The sequence below is a fragment of the Varanus komodoensis genome, unplaced genomic scaffold (genome assembly GCF_004798865.1).
Source record: "Varanus komodoensis strain SLA01 unplaced genomic scaffold, ASM479886v1 scaffold16, whole genome shotgun sequence".
NCBI lineage: Eukaryota > Metazoa > Chordata > Lepidosauria > Squamata > Varanidae > Varanus > Varanus komodoensis.
The window spans coordinates 19,924,305-19,944,630 of record NW_025335468.1 but is presented as its reverse complement, the minus strand read 5'-3'; the positions used below and the strand labels follow the sequence as shown (position 1 = coordinate 19,944,630).

The following is a 20,326-nucleotide window of genomic DNA, read 5'->3' as shown; positions in this document are numbered from 1 at the left end:
AAACTGGAGAGAAACAGCAAGGGTATGAACCTTAAGCTAGAGGATATGAGCAGCTAAGCTCTGTGTCGATTTCCCCTCCTCATATTCCCAAATATATCTTCCAACTTAACCTACAATTATCAGAGATGTGGCAGGTGGGGGATGGCAAAGGAGTGGAGCTCCAGGTCTTTTTTTCCTGGAGTAGAACTGATGTCATTGCTGGCACAGTAGGATAATGATGGATTCTTTTTGCTCTGGCAAGTGCCTGAGAGGCTAACTAGGCTTTCCAATTTACTATTGTTTGTAGCAGCTTAGTGTAGAGGAACCAGATAAAGACTTGATCAGAGACTGATACTTTCCTTTTTTTTGGCAGCATTTTTGCTTGCAGTTTAGAATTGTTTGCTAGTTTGTTTGCATTAAAAGCTAAAAGTTGCATTTCAATAGGCCGAATGTCTTGTTAAAGCTCAGTTTGTTTTTTAAGTGGAATCTATCTGCATAGTTGATAAAGCATTGCTGAGTTCAAGGAGCTTACTACCAGATGACTCTGCATAGGATTATAGTTATGTCACATAAAATTAACAGTGATATTTCCTTAGTGGTTTGTCTCCTTTTTTCTCAATGTCTTTTCATGATGGAATGTTTAGGATTGGGGTTAGGTAACGATTTCGGCTATGCAATATATATTTATTACATTGCATTTATGTCCTGCCTTTTTTTCCTTTTGTGAAGAATCCAAGGTGGCTTACAATGCTTCATTTTATCCTCACAGCAACAACCACTGTGAGGTAAGTTAGATTAAAAGTGTGAGTGACTAGCCCAAAGTCACTCAGTGAACTTTATGGCTAAGCAGGGACTGGAATTTGAATATGTCACATCCCTATCCAACACCTGAACCATTGCACTTGTTCTCTAGAAAATGTAGAAATATATTCTCCCTCCCCCCTCTCCCTGCCCTCTGTGTGTGTGTATGTGTAAAAGTAAATCTCACCTTTTATAGCTATGAATATGCAGACATGATATGATTATGGATATTTCTAGGCTGAAGTGCCATGATGAACTCCTGTACTTCAAGACTTATCACTGTGCTGCTGGTGACAGTAACATGTAAAGTGCAGGTAATATGTTTTTAGGAGCCCTTTTCTCTTATGTACAGCAACGGAGGTGGATGAATTTCTGCCTATTCCATTTCCATTGAGCCATACCTTACCAGTATAAGCTCAATAAATGCATTAAAAATCTATACTATTTTTGTAAATACATCAACCAAGGACCAAGGCATTTCTATATATTAGAAAGTTCCATATGAAGAATTATTAAATTTCTCTGTATGCAAAGAAAGGACACTTGAAAATGGAGAAACTTTATGAATGTTGGTGAGTGCTAAACAAGAGATACTCTAGTTATCTCCCTTCAGTCTTGCTTTCAGAAAACAGCTTCCAGAAGCTCATATATATATATGAAATCTGCAGCTTACTTGGAACACTTAGTATACTCGATGTATATTTTGTAGTCCATACCTGTTTGCTGGTAGTGTAAGCAGGAGGCCCCTTTAAAGCTTTAAACCAGAAAGATTATTTTTTTCCCCATCTGAAAAAATTTCCAAGTCTGAGATAACATAGTTCGAAAACATCAAATTTTGAATGCTGATCCCATCTAGAGAGGGCAACATCTTTTGGTACCACCATCTGTTGTTTATAAAGGTTGTTAGCAACTAGAATTTTTCAGTCCTGGGTTAGACCAAAAATGAGATCAGAATATTGGTTGATGAATGAGTTATAATCATTTCTATTGTTTATATTAAAATTTGCATGTTAAGGATATATTCACAGTTTCGGAAAATTTGCTGCAATTGGGCTGAGCTGAGAATGCTTTGTGATGAAGCTGAACAGATACATAATCAGATGAAGCAAACATTTTCATGTATGCCTATATTTTAATCTTCAAACATTAGCAGCAAGATATATCTATAGATATGATATTCTATATATAGTATTATAATTGAGAAGCTGATGTCATATATTTTGCCACCCTGTTACATGCTAGCATCTCTTATTAATTTGTATTTCCTGTATTACTCCACTTAGTGTGAAACTGACTTTTTGGAGGTAAAAAAGTGGTGTATCATTTTGCTAACCATGTTCAACTCATTGATGAAAGAAGCAATGCATGAGAACAGACTCAAGATTCCTCTGTAAACAACTTGAGCTGGAATGTGGCCTCAGATGTTATCCTATCACTTTGAACTATGCATCACTGAAATGTTGTGGGGGATATCTTAAAATAGGCTGGGGGTGGTGGCCAGAAACTGTTGACTACTATAGATGGTGAGGCTGTTTTGCTGGTGCAGTGAAATAAGCCAGAAGTACATGCTGCTAAGTGCATTCATTTGCTCAAGGTCAGCATGCTCAAAGTCAGCTGCTGTGCTTGTAAGCATAGTTACTCTCAGGAAAAAGGTTGGGGCTACTATAAGAATAAATGAGGCTTGTAAAGATAATAGGCTATATTTCATTAGACAGATTCAGCCTCCATGAAGTAATTTTTTTCTAGTTTGGCAGAGGGGTTAGTTTAGTTTTACTTTTTACTGTTTCAGTGCAAGGCTGAAAACATGGACTGGCTCATCTGGCTGGTACAGATGTAAACAAACTGAATTGTAATTTTTAAGCATGCTGCTGCTTGGTAGTTGTTTTACTGTCTAACATTTGTGCTTCTTCAGGCAGGCAATTTGAACTGACCCCTTTTATTTTTCCATTTTAAAAATAAAGGAAAAAAAATCTAGGGTGTCCTCTAATTTTTTTTCTTTTACAGTTGCTATATTTCTGTACCTCTCTGTGTCTCCTTGTTTTGGAGTAGGTTATGATTATATCTGACAACCTGGTAGAAAACTACTAAATATTCTGAACAGGTGCCTTTTTGGAGTAGATTTGCATATAATTTAGTGTTGACGTTTTTCCTTACTCTGTCTCCTATTAATTCTTACCAGATCTTTTTTTGCATGAGTAATCTCCTGCTTACCCAAGCTGTTTTCCAGGTGGAATTCAGATAAGGTTACTTCAAGCAGTAGTAACATCTGCTTTGTTTTTTCTCTGTAGCTTTTACTTAAGTTCCACTGGAAGCTTACCTATTTCTTGGTTTTACAACAACTAAAATCTATTATAGAAGGAGTGTTGGGTTCTACAGGCACACAAGTTCATTATATAGTAAAGATTGCTGTGAAGACAAGCAAGGTTAATATACACAAAAGTATCTTGTTTACTTGGCAGTAATCACTGGTGACTGTTCATATGAATTTGGAATTGCCAGTTTATAAAAAACTTTGAGAGGGGATTTTCTTTGTTAAAAAAATTCCTTTTGGATTACAGTCTTTCACTTCCAGGGAAGCACATGTTTAGAAATACAGGAATGTTTTTAACCACACACTTAATACTGTCAAATAATTTAGCAAGTATTTGTGTGTATGCATTCAGTATATAAAATCTGGCTGTCTTGATGGTTTTCCAGCTGTAACTTGGCTATGGTGTTGATACTGGGGCATGCATGCAGCCTACTCTATGATGGCACATTGGACCTGTGCCCCTGCTCCTTTGGGTTAAGTATATCTGACCATAATGCAAATCTTCTACAGTCAAGGATTTATATAAGACTTCTGTAACGCGCTTTACGTGGGGCTTCCCCTGAAGACGGTCCGAACACTTCAATTGGTGCAAAGTAGAGCTGCCAGGTTGCTGACGGGGCGTTATGCTCACATGACTCCAGTCCTCCGTCAGCTTCACTGGCTGCCCATTGAAGCCCGGGCCCAATTCAAGGTGTTGATTATGACCTATAAAGCCCTAAACGGCTTGGGTCCTGGCTACCTGAACGAGCACTTACATCCGTATATGCCTGACCGCCCTTTGAGATCTGCAGGAGAGTCCCTTCTCCGGGAACCCTCCATGAAAGTAATTAGGAGAGTAAGTACTCGGAGGAGGGCTTTCTCTGCGGTGGCGCCCAACCTATGGAATTCACTCCCCAAAGAGGTCCGCCTGGCACCGTCGTTACTGGTTTTTCGGCGCCAGGTAAAGACCTTTTTATTTAAACATCATTTTAATTGTTAAAACATATGATCTGGCCAGGGCAACTTCTTCTTCCTTCTCTTTTCTCCTCCTGTATTATTTATTTACTTATTTTATACTGATAATTTTAATTTTATATTTTATGTTTGTAACTCAGTGTATTTTTTGTATTTTTGTATTTAATGGTAATTTATTATGTTCTATTGTATTTCAATGTATTTTATTGTGTTGTAAGCCGCCCCGAGGCTTCGGCAAGGGGCGGCATAGAAATGTTATAATAATAATAATAATAATAATAATAATAATAATAATATTCCTCAAGTACCTCCTGTGTCCAGCTCTGTATGTAACAGAAGAGAGAGGAAAAGATTTCAATTTGCTTTGGATCACATTTAGGTCCTTCAGGAAAATTTAGTATGAAGCAACAAGTGTTGCTTGCATTTTAGATAACAATCTTCTTTTATGTCAGATTGGGGGCGGGGTATACTCTCATATGACCATGTAGGCTTTGCAATATTTATTAATAATTTTCTGAGATTCATAAAGTTGCTTTTTATCACTGAAGTGACCTTAAGGTAATAGCTGTTGACCACAGTATTATACAAAATATCCAGGACTGCCTCCTATAACTTTTTTGCTACTTTGCATCTGGTAAGTAGACCTCCTACTGCTGGGAAAGAGGCAGCATTACATACATAATCTCAGACATTTGGCCAGTCAATAATTGTTGTCATTCCTAAACAAAATTAGTTTTATTGGACATAAGCCTTTTCATATGCCTTTGTCTCAGCCTGCAATAAACATGAGATTGTGGTGTTACAGAGTTACTGTATGTAGATCTGACCAGAAGTCATGGTAACAAGATATCAAAGGCAAACTGGAATACAACATAATACTTGTTTTCTGATTTCTGGCTGAGTAACTGCTGAACATAAAACAAAACAAAACAAAACAAGTAGCCCAGCTGGCAAAGGGGTGGGCCTCTGGTGTTTTCTGTGCCTGTTCCTCTCTCTCCTGGAAAACTTCCCACAGGGTGATTACTATCAGATGGCCCTGTAGTGTGGGAAATCAAAGTCTAGCTGTTTGTCTTTGACTGTTGTCATGGGTTCATTAAATTATCACACATCATTTCAGTATTGTAAAGTGTGTGTTTTTACAAGGGTGGTGAGTAGGAGGTGATAGGTCTTTTTGCTTTGTTGCTGAATTGAACAATACCTTTAAAGAGAAAATGATTTGAGATACTCATTAAGTATTGTAATTTTGAGTTGATTGATGTATTTATTATATGTCTATCCTACCCTTTTCCTTTTGTGGAACTCAAGATGACTTACATAATTCTCCTCCTCTCAAATTTATCTGCACAACAACCCTGTGAGGTAGGTTGGGCTGAGAGGCTTTGACTGGTGTGTTGAAAAGCCAGTGATGTACTTAGACACAGTAGGAGTGCCACACTGCTAGAAATAACCAATTTAGGGTGCAATCCTAGGCAAGTTTAGACAAAAACAAGTCTACAGTTCTCAGCATGTCCCAGCTATGCTGGTTGAGGCTTGCTAGGAGTTGTAGGCCTGTTTTCTTTCTAAAGTTGCATAAGTTTTTGTGCTTAGCGAATTATGCAGAGACTAGCTGGCAAATGTAAGACACTCTAAGTGCCCTTAAAGCAGCAGGACATAGTTCTGAATAGCCTGTATCTGCATGAATTGTTCTGAGTGTTGGTGGGTTGTGCATGCAGATATTACCAATATTTGAAACAAGTCTGCTATTTCTGGTAGACCTGATGATGAGGCCTTCACAAAACTTGTACATTAGGCCCACTCATCTGTTGTTACTGAATAGATAAACCTGCTGTCCAAACAATTATCTTTTCCATTTGTGGCTGAATCAATTTGTCCAACCAGGTTAGTATTCAACTGAGTTATGGTTTCCACTTGGCTATGAGGCTCGCTGGTGATTTTAGATTAGTCAGTGACTTTCAGCCTAAATTACCACACAAGGCTGCTAAGAGGAAAAAATGAAGAGGAGGTTTATGTAAGCTGTTTCTTGCAGGAAAAATAGTGTGATATAAATATAATACAATCTTAATATTAATATTAGTATATATACTATTTAAACCCTGCCCTCTTCATCAACATAGGTATAACAGCAGTAGGCTACTTGCCAGACTTGTAAAACCTTGGTTTCTCAGTCATAGTGCCTGTCTTTTGCAAATATGGGTACAATAATCATGAGCATAATACTGATCTACTTGAATGAATGTTTTTTTTAAGCTTGTGAATGTAGAGTGGAAAGCGGTTTTTATAAATGAGACCCAAGCTAGAAAGAACATGAACTCCTGGTTTTACTGCCTTTTGCTTTTGGGTTTAACATGGTATTATCTAATTAGAGCTACAGTTCAGTCTTGCATTTCAGAGGGTTTTTTATTTTTTTATTTTTATTATTATTTTTTGCTGTGGTGTGGTAATCACTTCATCACTAGGATATGGTCCCTACCACATGGATCTCTCTGAGAATGACTGTTGTAATTCCGATGTAGACAGAGAGCAAATATGAGTAAAACTTATTTAGAATTGGAGTTACTGGAATTACAATTGGAATTATTTTCTGTACCACACAACAGCCAAATTCAATTAAAATCATATGTTGAAAAAATGAGCCTGTGACTGAGAATAAATGTGCACAGAGTAAACAGTTGAATGTTTCTTGGTTGGCATACTGTTCTTCCTGTTTGCTAAATTTGAAATGGTGTATCTTTGGCCTTATATGTTAATAAAATGTGTGTTCTGTACATGCTTTGTAAAGAGGTAGTTTCCATATTGTTCTGACTATGACTGAATTCTTACAAAACAGAAAGATTTGGAGAAAGGATAGTTTGGCTGTCCAGGTGAAAAATGGGGAAAGATCACTGCAGTAAATTTGGAAGGAATGAGTTAGCTACAGTTAGTGTAATTTCCTTAGGAGAACACTGGATTTTTTTGTAAACTGGGCATATATAATTTATTTATTCAAAATATTACTAGGCAAGAGTGCTCCAAGGCACTTCACAACCATAAAATTCATTATAATTAAAAACTAGTATAGTTATAAAATAGCTGAAACTATAATATTGCAGCCATGATGGTTAGGAGCTTGACATGCAGAACATAACTCAATTTAGAACAGTCCATTTGAGCATATTTCAGAGTAAATGACTGTACTGATTTTAGTCTTATACCAAGTGAATTCTGATATTCAGGGAAATCCACTTTTATATTGGAAGTGGGGTCCTTAGCACAACATGCAGCAATTAATGCATTGCATTAATGGCTATATTTATTCTTGGAGCAAGTGCAAAATTGGCTACTCCCCAGGTTGGGAAGTTATCAATTCAGTTGTGTGTGGGCAACCTTGACTAGGACATGATTATCTTTTGACTCCAGATTTTATTTGATAGACAGGTGTTTCCAAGGAAATTTTGCTCTTCCCTAATTACTGGAGCCAATATAGCTGGCAATTGAGCATCCATAGAATGAGAGAGTTTCAGGATGGTGAGTCTGAGGAATTGAGGTAAATATTGGTGAGAAGAGATGAAGTTCTCAGCCTTATTGATAACTGACAGTTAATGAATCACTGGGACAAGATGGTATCTATTCTAGACTTCTTAACTCAAATATGAAATGCTGATTTTCTACAAAAATATGTAACAAGTTCCTAAAACCAGCATGTATACCCGAAGACTTGAGAAAGGCCAAAGTAAAAAAGGATCCAGGAGGAATCTGGGAGATTGCAGGCTAACTAGGTTAACATCTTTCCCATGTAAATGCTTGAAAACATTGTTGAAGGCAAAATAGTAAGCCTATCAAAGAACTATCTGAGAAAACAACATGGGTTCTGCACAGGCAAGTCCTATTTTACTAGCCTTTTAGAGTTCTTTGAGAATGTCAGTAAACATGTGGATAACAGTGATCTTTTTGGCATTGTTTATGCAGACTTCTTAAAAGGTTTTGACAAAGTCCCTTATGAAAAACTCCTGAGTAAACTTAATAGTCATGGAATAAGAGGAGAGGTCCTCTTATGCATCAAATTAAGAAACATTTTCTCAGTTGGAGGGACATAAGCTGTGGGATCCTACAGGGGATTTCTGTTGGGATGAATATGTTTTACATTAATAAATGATCAAGAATCAGGAATGAGCAGTAAACTGGCTGAGTTGGCTGATAATGTCAATTTATTTAGAGTGGTTAAATCAAAATGGATTGCCAGGGCCTCCAAAAGACTCACCAGATTGAGAGAACAAGCATCAAAATGGCAAATGTAGTTCAGTGTAAGCGGGTGTGAAATGTACACTAGGACAGCTTTGAGAATCCCAACTTCAGATGTAAACCAGTGGGATCTGAACTAGCAAGTTTGTGTTGAATAATTTGATGAAAATGTTGACCCAGTGAACAGCAGCTGTGAAGAAGGCAAATTCTATATTTGGCATAATTCAGAAAGGAATTAAAAATAAAACTGTCCAGATCATACTTCCATAGAAATCTGTGGTGATATCACACTGATTGTGTATAGCTCTGGCCTAAAATAAGGATATTATAGAGTTGGAAAAAGTGCATAAAAGGGCAATCAACATGATCAAGGGCCTGGAACAATTCCCCCATAAAGAAAATTTGCAGTATCCGAGATTGTTTAGTTTAGAAAAAAAGACAAATATGGGGATGCATGCTAAAGGTGTACAAAATTATGAATGATTTGGAAAAAGGTTTTTGAGCACTGTGATAACAGAATGCTGGACTAGATGGACCCTCGTTCTGATCTAGCATGGCTCTTCTTAGGTTCTTGTGTTCTAGCACTGAAGTCTACATGTGGAAGAGAGCTTTGATTATTGGGTGGTACAGAAATAAAATAAACGAGGAAGCCTGCCCATGATGATACACTGAGCAGCTCTGTTCAAAAGCTGTACAGTGTAAACTGTTTTGAGAACATGTCGTTCAAATGCACCTTATGAATACTGTAAATAAGGCATGGCCTTTAACAGTATGTCTTGAATATGCTTGCTTGCAATGCAGCCTGCTTTGTATTAATTATTCTCCCTCCCCCTGTCAATTTTTGGGGCCTTCCACTGAGAAATACTTGGAAAGTAACATTGCAACAGGTTTTTTAAATGCAGGTTTAGATTTCAGCTAAATTTTAACAAATAAACCTGGATCTAGTTTATAGATGTGATCAGAAATGGGTTGATACAATTGACGTATGACAGCTGTTACACTGAAGTGTCCTATTTGGAATCTATGAAGGAAGCAGAATCCTTTTATACAGGCTCCAGAGCATTTTTTGACCATTGCTGAAGTGAAGCTGCTGTTGTTTTTACACAGTATCTCATTCTTGGACTCATTGCAAGCATATTTCCTCTTCATTCTGCTAGTTTATCCGTTTTGAGAAGCAGTGGGAACACGGGTGGCTGAAATAACATGCTGTTAAGCACTGCATTAGAAACACAGGAAGTTTCTTCTACTTAGGGAGCCAGTTGTTCCATCTAGTTCAGCACTGTATGCACTAGATTTATGGAAAGTGAGGCCCTTGTCATTTGACTGACATCATATGATGCAGCTAACATATCTCACCATTGTCTCGGCTGGCTAAGGCTGATAGGAGTTGCAGTCCAAAGGGGAAGGGGTGTTTGCACATTTACTGCTAAATCATTATTACTCCCAGTAAAGGAAAATGCAGGAAGAAGAGGCTGACTTTCAATCTGCAAGCCAAGATTTGCTGGAAAGAATGTGTCCAAACATCTCAATAAGGTCTTTTTTGGTAAGAATTTCACTCAGTCACGCAAATCTTTCTGGAAGATTTACGGCTGCAGAAACTTGTAATTCAGGGAAGAAAACCATTGTATTAAGTTCAGTATGTGCTTTTGCACGTTTGAGAACTGCTGATAAGAACTCTGGGAACTATGACTTTTTGCTTTTTGTTTGTTTTGTTTTTATTTCCTGCTGGTGCAACATAATAGAGCTTTTCACGCATAACAATCCATTGGTTTAGAAACATTGAGGACATGTGGACATACTGCCTGCAGTACACTTGTATATTCCGATTTATTCCATGATGCATGATCAGTTCAGCAATCCAGAATTGGCTTCTGATGAGAGTAATGCCCACAACCAGATTGCTGGGTTACTTAGGGGCTAAACAACAAATCATAAGCTAACTCACTAGGTCGTTTAGCCACCCAACCCAGCAGTCTGGTTTCAGTGGCATGCTTATTAGGATGCAATACTGGATTGCCAAGTCAACTGTGGATTGTGGAGTAAAGTGCTGTTTCACTTGTGCATGACAAGCTGCCATTACATAAAATTTGATTCCCAAAGTTTCCATCAATAATTCATAGAGAGATGGGAGTTTTGGAAAAGCCTTCTACTTTAGCCAGCCACCTTTCTTTTCTCTTGGTAAGATTGGGAAAATATGGAACAGTAGTTGTGATTCAGACTAGTTGTCAGGTTAGTGGAGAATCATGGAAGAGTGTGCTTATATTTCATGCTTTGGAGAACCCTCAGGAGAAACCTGAGCTTTTCCCAGTTGAGTAGATTTGCTGATCTACTCATTAAATCATTGCATTACATTAGTAGGGTTTGTTATACACCGTCCTCAGAGCTTCAGCTATGGGCAACATAGAAATGAAATAATAATTAAGGTGCTATTGCTTTTGTTGAAGCTTGAACATGCTTAATGCTTGCTGGTTTGTGATCATGGACTCTGTAGTTCTCTGTTACATGTCCTTTAAAATTGATGATGAAGAGTTGAATTTCAGTTAATTATCAAGACCTGAGTCATATGTCTCTTGAATATTCGTCGGTGCCAGTTTTAAAACTGCATTTGCAGAGCAATTTTATGATAGCCTATTCTAATAGGCATGCATAGTGAATAGAGAAACAGCTTGATAGGGTTGTTCTAGAAATGATGACTTGACAGTATCTCATAGCAGTGGAATTCAGCTATCAATAGTGTGTTAATCCAGCTAAGTGGAGAGCCTTTCATAGGAAAATACCATAGTCATGTGAGTAAAATCATTGCTTGTAAAATTCACATTCAGACATATAAACACTATTTGAATGTATCTGATACATTGAATGTATGCCTTGCAAGCATCATTACATATAGCAGACTAAATTGTCAAAATTACTGCCTGATCTAAGTTGGCTTGGAATGTGGTCTATATTTGGAGTGATCATAGCTCAGCAGAAGTATGCATGCTTTACATGCAAATACCCCCAGTACTTCCAGTTAAATCGGTCTTAACTGCATAAGATTTTGGAGGATTGTTGTCTTTGGAGGCTAGGTGATCCAATAAGTTGCCTCGTTTAAGGCAGTTCCACATTTTATATTGTGGTTTTGCTGACATCACTAGGAATATTGTTTCCTTCCACTTAGTCCTTGAAGCTGCAGGCTAAAACTTGCCAGTGTATAGATTTATGTGAGAGAAAGCACAACAGCCTTGTGAGTAAAATGGGAGGCTCTTTACAGATTAAAACATTCTACCCAGTATCATCTAGTCTGTTTGTGGAGTTAACCTGGGTCATTTCTCAAGTAGGAAGTAGGCAGGCAGTGGAGGGGAATAGGCAGATGCAACAGTGACTCACTTTAGCTTACAGAATAGCAAACCAGCCTCTGAAAAATTTTCCTGGTGTAGATACAGGAATTGAACATGGCTACTAGCATATAGGATTGCCATTCTTCTACAGCAACAGTAAGCTTGCTTTTTTGGTCTATATTTCTGTTCTCATCTTTTGAAGGTTAAAATAGCAAACAGCAGTACAGGAGCCAAGAGGGACAAATAGGAAGCAAGCTGCAAAACAAAACAAAATCAAATGAAATGTGATGAGAGGACAATGGTGTAGACAGTCTTAAATGAAAGTAGCTGAATTTCATCTTTTTTATCACTACAAGTATAGCAGATATATCTTCAATTATTTGGATAACAACCACATCTGAATACTCTGGGCAAAATCCTACAATAGCTGAGCATTTGTCAGGTCTATTCATTGTGAAAAACTTAGAGCACAATTCATGTCCACTCAGAAGTAGTGGTTTAGTTCAATACTAAGCAATAAGTCTGTAAGAATTCATCCTTAGGCATGTTATTAGTTTCTCCTGCTGAAATAACAGCATTATTGGGTGGATTGTTCTCAGTGGCCATGTTCAGATAGCATTCTAATATTAACTTTGGTGGTGTTAATTTGTTTCCAGCAGAGAAATAAAACTTTCCCTCACCCACATTGTTTATATTACGTGACACATTCATATTATATATCAGGTTGCATCAAAGGCATGGAATGCCTTCTATCAGATGTGTTTGATGGGCCAGTTATGCCTCTTCCTGAACAGGGATAACCTGGCTTCAGTTGTCTGTGTTATGGTAACCTCCAGGTTAGATTACTGTAATGTACTCTTTGAAAAGGGCTGCCTTTGAAGATAGTTCAGGAGTAGAAAATATGGTGGGCAGATTGATAATGGGGACGAAAGTCTGAACATATAATATCAGTTTTGGTTCATTTGCACTAGCTGTCTGTATATTTCATAGCCTGATTCAAGGTACTGCTTTTGACATGTTAGACCTTATGTGGTTTAAGATTTTGTAATGCCTGATGGACCACCTCTCCTGTCTTGAACCTACCTGTATGGGGAAACTGAGACTCAGGAGCCACATGCAACACTTGAGTTATTTTGTGGCTCACTGCTTGCTCACCCACTTTCCGCTTAACCACCTGCCACTACACCCTTTGGGCCCCTACTTGTGGTTCCCAAACACCTGACATTTACCTTATGTGGCTCTAATGCTGGTCAAGTCTGGTCACCCTTGCTGTGTATTAATCTCATTATCAAAGGTCCTTTTCCTCCAAGGGAGACCCCCGCCATCTAAGTAGAAAACTTGCTGTAAGGCTTACCTGACATCCAGTTGTTACATTTTAGGTGCCAGGTTTAGACCTTCCTCTAAAGGAAGGTTTAGACCACCTTCCTTTGGTGCCAGGTTTAGACCAAGTCAGGCACTTGGCAGGGTATAATAAGTTTTTTTAATAAATTCATTGATTTCATATTGTTGTCTGTTAAAATTGCTGTGTGCATGTTTATCTGCAGTTTGTTTATATGCTTGAACATAAACTGCTTTTTATTATGTACAATGTATTCTGAATGTTTTTAAACTTTGTAAACCACCCAGAGAGCTTTGGCTATTGGATGATAAAACAGAAATGTAATACATGAAGTTAAATGAAACAAATGAAATCAACAGCTTGCTGGTACAGTTGGCGTGACAACTTGTGTGGCTAAGCAAAACACAGCAGCAAGCAAAAGCCTCAATGGATAACAGAACAGCACTTTGGAGTAATATGCTTTTGAATGTTATTTCTTTGAATGTTAGAAAAGAAGTAAAAGACAAATTGTGTTCTGTTTTTAAGAAATGTATTTAGTTATTCTGAGTATAGTTATCCATTGCAGTTATACTTTAAATCATTGCCATTTGAACTGCCAAGAAAAAGCTACAATTTAAATCCATTTTTGTAATTCCTATTATTGTAATTCCAAGGTAACCTGCAGTTAAAACAACTGATTCATATTGGTTTGATAAGAAGTAGAGCTAAAATCTGGGAGCACTCTACAAAGTCTTTGTTTATATATGCTTAGAGGTATGGGGAAAATTATGAAATGAATCAGTTTCTTCCAGCTGTCCTCCAATTTGGGGGGAAAAGATATAGATCACTGCAAAACTGCAGTAATATATGCCACTGCTCTGTGACCCCAAAGTTACAAGGAAGACTGGGTCATCTTTTGCCAGTTGCTCTCACCATAAAGGATAAAAATATGGATCCCTGAATCTGCATAGATTCATCTTGGTTGTAAAGGATAAAGGATGATGCTTAAAGGATGAGCTCTCCAGACCTTCCTTTGTTCCTGGGTGTATTGACACAATCCTTTCCTGGCAATTTTCCCTGCATTTTTGCTTTAAATAGTCTTTCCTGCCACCATTCCAGAGTTAGCTCTCTTGGTAGCATTTGCTAATTTTATTAATAGGAATTTTTACTATGTGGTTGCTTGGTTGGTTTTGCAAGGTATCTTTTATGTTTCAGGAATACTTCATTATGATAAAGGATCCGGATAGTGGAGTCATTTTATGTGATGTAAATTGTTGGATTTTTGTGTTCAGCAACTTTTTGTGGACTCCTAAAGTTGTGCAAATCTGAAATTTATTTGCTTAAGAGTTATAATTTTGTTTTTTAAATTAGAGGTTTTAATTCAAATCATAATTACAAAGGAATAAACTATTGAACAAAGTAGAATTTGTTTCTGAGTAAAGAATCATAAGATAGAACTGCAGATAGCAAGCTCTGAACTTTAGGGTTTAATGTTTGCTTTATGTATTTACTAAATACTATTTTATATTTTATTTTGATATGTGTCTGAATTTAAACTTTTCTGAATTAAATTTTGGATTTTACTCGTACAATTTTTTTATTTGCCCTTGGTGAGCATAACTTTTGTCACTACCATACTCTTGACTAATGCTTAATTCATTTTATTTTAGTTATAATAGCATGGCTACTAAGGATTGTGATTAGAAGAAAGCTTGTAGAGGGGATTTTCCAGTTCTTTACTTGGAATTGGAAAATCCAGAATTGGAATTCTTTACAGTACACTGTGCATACTAAAAACTCTCCCTAAAGCAGCCTTCCCCAACCTGGTGGCCTTCAGAGGCATTTGTACCACAACTCCCAGAATTTCTATCCAGCAGAGCCATTGACGGAATTCTGGTTGTTGTAGTCCAAATGTGTCTGGAAGGCACAAGGTTGGGGAAGGCTGATCTAAAGGATCAGAAGATTGAACAGCGTAGAATTGGGCATGGGGGCTGCATTTGGAAGTTAGAGTTGCCTTTTTAAAAATTCAGGCCAGCCCATTTTATGAGAATGATGCTTTGCCTAGCTAAGTTTCCTCTGCCTCTGAGAATTTTGGGCAATTATCTGCTATTGCAGTGTGCATGTCCCATCTCAAGCTATTCAAGAGGGGTTTCTGGTCTTCCATAGAGAGTGTTAAGATGCACATATGGTTGTTGGAGAGAAGCCAGAGAAGTGTCTTTGTTCTCAGATTCAAACCAATAATTATTATAAATATATATGCCCCCTTTCTCTGAAAAGTGGACCATGACAGCATGCAACAGCTGATAAAAATAAAGCAATAAAATTAAAAATTCAATATTAGATCATATTTGAATTTAATGCTAAAATGCTAGGTTGGACGATCACCTGAATAAGAAAGAAATTTAGTTGTCTTATATTAAAGTGTCTAACATATGTAGCCCATGGGTGGGACTACATGTTATATAAAGAAGAGTAACATAAGCTGCTTGGAGCTAAGTAAGTCCCAGTGTGAAATCTGGTTGGCTGACTTGCACAAAAGTAAGCCCATCCTGACACATTAACCCCTAGTGAAGATTTTGACTTGCTAATTGTGATCCAACAAAGGATTTCATTTGTTTTCAGGAAATGATATAGATTCAGCTAAGTAGCAGCTGCAGTGATGAAAGGAGGGGCCCTTAAGTTCAGTTGCTCATCCACCTGTGGCTCTGCCCTCTTGCTACATACCATTCAACTTTCATAGCTGCTAATTTGTGACATCTGTGAGCAAAGCATGACAAATGACTGAAATGAGATATGTTGTTGATTTACATTATGATTAACAAATTATCATGTTTTTTGAGATGTCATGTAAAAGGTATCAGCTCTCTGTGTGAATTGCATCAAAGCATGGGATCTTCCAGTACAAAATAACAGAAGGGTTTGAATTTTGGATTAGATTTGGATCTGCAGTGGAAAAGAATGACTGTTGGGAAGATGCAGAGGGTGACCTGACACAACTTACTGGCACTGGACACAAATATGGGGCTGCATTTTTGGTAGTCACTCAAAATATGCTGTTGTCATGACCCTGATTATACCCTGGAGAGCAGGGTCTTGTGTTGTCCTTATGAGCTTATGGTGCATTTTGGTATTTGTACCTCTGAAATGCAGCATGAAGTCAGGTACAAATATTGGCTTCAAGCTCAGGCAGTGGGCTAGAGCCAATCTCTCACCAGTTGTGCTTCTGAGATACTGCCAGCACTTCAAATGTATGGTGCAGCATGGAAGACTCCAGACCTCCTTTTGTCAGGAACTGGGGTTCCTGCTCTGTACAGTCAAAAACTACAGACCATTTTCCTTGCAAAGCATTCTTTATTTACCCAAATGCGCAAAACACATGCATGCACAGAGTGGTTTGCTGAACCCAATCTAGTAATCACCTCCGGGAACACTCCTTATGAGCATGCTTTTGTCACATCCCTTTGGGAGGGGCCTTCTGAAAGCAAGCACACCTCCTCTCTGTGGACAGTTCCTCTAATTGGGCTGCTCTTCTCTGCTGGTGATGTGCCATGGTATCATGACCCATGCTAGCCACACCTAGAGTCTGAGAAATCCTCCTGCTCCAAGTCCTCTCCCGCCAACTGTACATCTTGGTTATTCCAAGACTGCCTTCTTGCCTGGGGAGTCTGGGGTTGATAAAAGCATTTTAGTGTCTCAGCTTCTCAGGCTTCCCCAGTTCTGCTTCACATTCCGATTCCTCTGAAGTCCAGCCAGTAGTCCTTGAGAACGGACACCCGAAGCAGCCATCTTTCCTACTCCCAACACCTTTTACACTTCAATCCAGTGATTCACTGGGTGGAAATCATCCCTGGGGATGTGCTTTATGTTTAGGATAACTCAAGAGCACCTTGGAAGAATAAAGTGAGATAACTAAGATCACTGTCCCTCTTTAGATCACTTTTGAGTAGTTTAGCTCCCACGGCAGCTATCTTGTAACGGACCACACCCTCTATGGGAGTCATTTTGTGATGGTGCCACAGCCGTTTCTCAAATTCCCAAATGAGCCCACGTGTTCAAAAAGTTTGGGCTCCCTGCTTTAAAACAAGGAGATTGGGGTTAGGTTTGCATTCATTATCAAATCAGGTTAGCTTGCTAGTTGATCAATTTTAAGTCTCCCTAAAGTTTGAGTATGAAAACACAGAGCTACTTTTGGAATGGTGATATGAGATTATTTTTAATGTGGCCCTCAGAGTGGTTTAGTATTGTTTTTATTTTCCCAAAGTAATGCTCAGTGATGTGTGTGCTGAAAATAGTAATTTCATCATTTCAGAAATATTTGAATGATTTAAATTCAATAGCAAAACCACCACTATAAAGAGCTTTTACTACTACCATTTTTGGCATTTCATGGGAATATTCTGCAGCATGACTGTGACGCCATTTCAGGCAATGATACATAGGCTTAAATATATAGAGTTTAAAGAGGGTTTTATTTTAGTACATTTCATGAGATGTTGAGGTTTTCTGAGTTAACAGCAGTTTGACATTCCTCCTGTCCTTGAAGGATCATTTTATTTTTATGGTGCCCTACTATGTTGTCAGTCAGACCATTATAAAAATTCAGTATTTCAATTTGCAATATTAGTGTAAACTGCTTGGATATGGAATAATGAGAAGTAATTTCTTTTGTTAGTATTTTCTATTAATGACCCTTTTGTTACTAGTGTAGTCAGAATTTGTTGCTTCATGGGAACAGTGCTGTAGGGTTATTTAGTGTCAATTAACTTTTCTGAATGGAACAATTTTTTCCTATCTCAGCTTGTCACTTGATTTTACATTTTACTGTGGAGTTCACTAGAAAAAGTTGATCATATGGACAACAGATATTTTATGTTACGAAGTATGTACATGTTTATATCCAAAGATCATGTAGAACAAGTTCAATTTTCTCCATGGCATGCGCAGGTTCTTCTGCCCTGCCCAAAAACTCACATGGAAGGTCCTCAGTATTCTGAAGCCACTTTTCAGGAAGGAGGAGTTGATTTGAGTTATGTATCCCACCTGCACCCCTTTCTTATGAGCAGAAATGGAATTCAGTTTCTCCAATAATTGTGGATTAATTAGCATGAATTTGTATCACTGTGATAAAGTGAGTAGAAGTTTGGAATCTGAGTGGGATGCTGTGAATCAGTGTCCTGCAACAGCAGGGGGTTGGACCCAGTGGCCTTCATGGTCCCTTTCAGCTCTTCTATGATGCTATGAAGTTTGAATCCTATAGACCAGAGTTCAGGCCCTCTGGCAAGGTAATTGTGGCCTTTGAAAAGGAAATGGAGGTCTCTTTCTGCATTCATTATTTGCTTAAAGGGAACTATATTAATGTTTTTACACATGGTAGATGTGAGGACTAGCACTAAAGCATTCTAAATTAACTGTAATGTTAAAGTGCTATAAATTTGTAGCAAACGTGATTCAGTAATTGTCAGAACTAGTGCTGTATAATTTTGTTAGGATATGTGATACGGAATCTGTATTGTATTTAGGGCTCTGTCCTATAGCTGGTAGACACTGTTCAGATGGCCATTGGAAAATTTGGAGCCCCAGCTTCAGCCTTGGAATAGTACTCTAAGGTGAGAGTTGAGTCTGTTTTCAGAGTGCCATCTCTGCATTCTTGCAGCTGGCGCTGGGTGTTGGACCAGCTCCTCTCCTCTCCTCCCTAGCCCCTATGAAAGGGTAAGCAGGGGTAAAAGATTTAGATGGTCAAATGTGGCTGTATTTTGGAACTTGAGGGAAGCATGGAAACCATTTTTACTTCCACACCTCTCCCACTTTCCATTGGATGCCCATAATCCTTCAAGTCTGAAGGGTTTTAGGCAGCCACATTAGATGGCACTGCCTGTTGAGAGATTATAGTTCCTGTTCTGGCATTCTGGTTTGTTTGCTTTTTTGAAAAATATGCATTTCCATGTGCTGCACATATATTATAACAGTACTGCAGAGAATTGAGCTGAGGAGGTGAAAGTTCTTCATGAATTGAAAAGATGATTATTGCATGAATATTGTTCATGGGAAACGCTTATTGTGAGGCTATATCATTTTCATAGTAATTTTTAATATAGACAGAATGCTGCTGTTCACAGCTGGAAAAAATGTCAATAAACCCAAATAGTTGTAGGGGTAGGGCAAGCTACAGATTAAAGATTTGTGAGCTAACCTTCTGGCTCCCTGATGTATTGAAAGTATATATATATTTTTAAAAAAAACTTTGCTTTCTTTTTCGAATTAATTTTAGCTTTTCTTTATAGAGTCCCACTGTACACTTACTGTTGAGTTACCATCAGCTTCCTGTGTCTGTGACTGATGTTGTGGGACAAATGAATAAAGTTAGTGCCAGATACATGCTCCTTTAGCACAAAGGAAACCTTGCATAGACTTACTGTGGAATAAGGGAAAGACCCTCTGTGTGTGTGCTGTGTAAACAAAGCATAAATTAGGTATGGCTCAAACAGTGAACACCTCAAATTGTCATGGATGATGTGACAGGATAACACTTCATATGCCAATTCTGTTGCACATAACTAGCATACTAAAAGAAAAAGAGGGCTTAATGAAAATACAGGACTGCCTTAGGTAGCAAGAAAAGAAAGTGTCTTTAAAATGATGTACATAGCATTATTAATGACATTTCTATACCACCAATTCCCAAGGTGCTCTGGGTTGTTAAAACTATAAAAAAAGCATACTGATAAATCAGTTGTAATAAATGCATTATTACAATAATAAAAATGCAGACAGTTCATTTCATTAATACTGGCATTGTAACATTTCAAATTAGTTAACAGAGCAGACAAGATGAATAATTGCAGCATAATAGCAATTTTTATTTATCTGTAATGTATAAGCTAGGACCTAGTACACTAACTAAACATCTCCTATGCATTGAGGTGTTAATAAACAATACAATCTGAAAAAAAATTACATAAGGGTGTAATCAAATAATTATTCTGTGTGGTGTATTGAGTGACCAAATACCTTTCTATTTGCAGAGCACCAGAAATCATATTGGGTTTGCCTTTTTGTGAAGCCATAGATATGTGGTCACTGGGCTGTGTGATTGCTGAACTATTCCTTGGATGGCCATTGTATCCAGGAGCCCTCGAGTATGATCAGGTAATAGAAATGGTCAACTGGTGATTTGAGATAATGTGGGCTGGATCTAACTCATATCCATCTTCTCCACTACAGCCCCCTGCACATGCCACATTCTGTCAGCAGTTCTCTCCCTTTAATGTAACAACAGCATTGGGTATCACCCTTTGTTTTACCTTTCTAAATCTGCAGTTTGGTCCATTGGGCATTTAAATTCCTTTGCTCTTAACATATGGTTTTAAATGTATAAAGTGACTGTATACCTACCATCAATCAAAGATACCATATTAAATGTTCTAA

General features: G+C 37.9%; 1 protein-coding gene across 8 annotated transcripts in view; it reads left to right on the top strand.

Annotated features, from left to right (window-relative positions):
• HIPK3 (homeodomain interacting protein kinase 3) overlaps positions 1-20,326 on the top strand; it is a 108,094-nt gene that overhangs the window by 61,796 nt on the left and 25,972 nt on the right. For all 8 annotated transcript variants that reach the window (XM_044425832.1, XM_044425835.1, XM_044425828.1 and 5 more), the window contains one exon: positions 19,924-20,047. In XM_044425832.1, the coding sequence (XP_044281767.1) occupies positions 19,924-20,047 (124 nt within the window). The remainder of the gene's footprint in view (positions 1-19,923; positions 20,048-20,326) is intronic.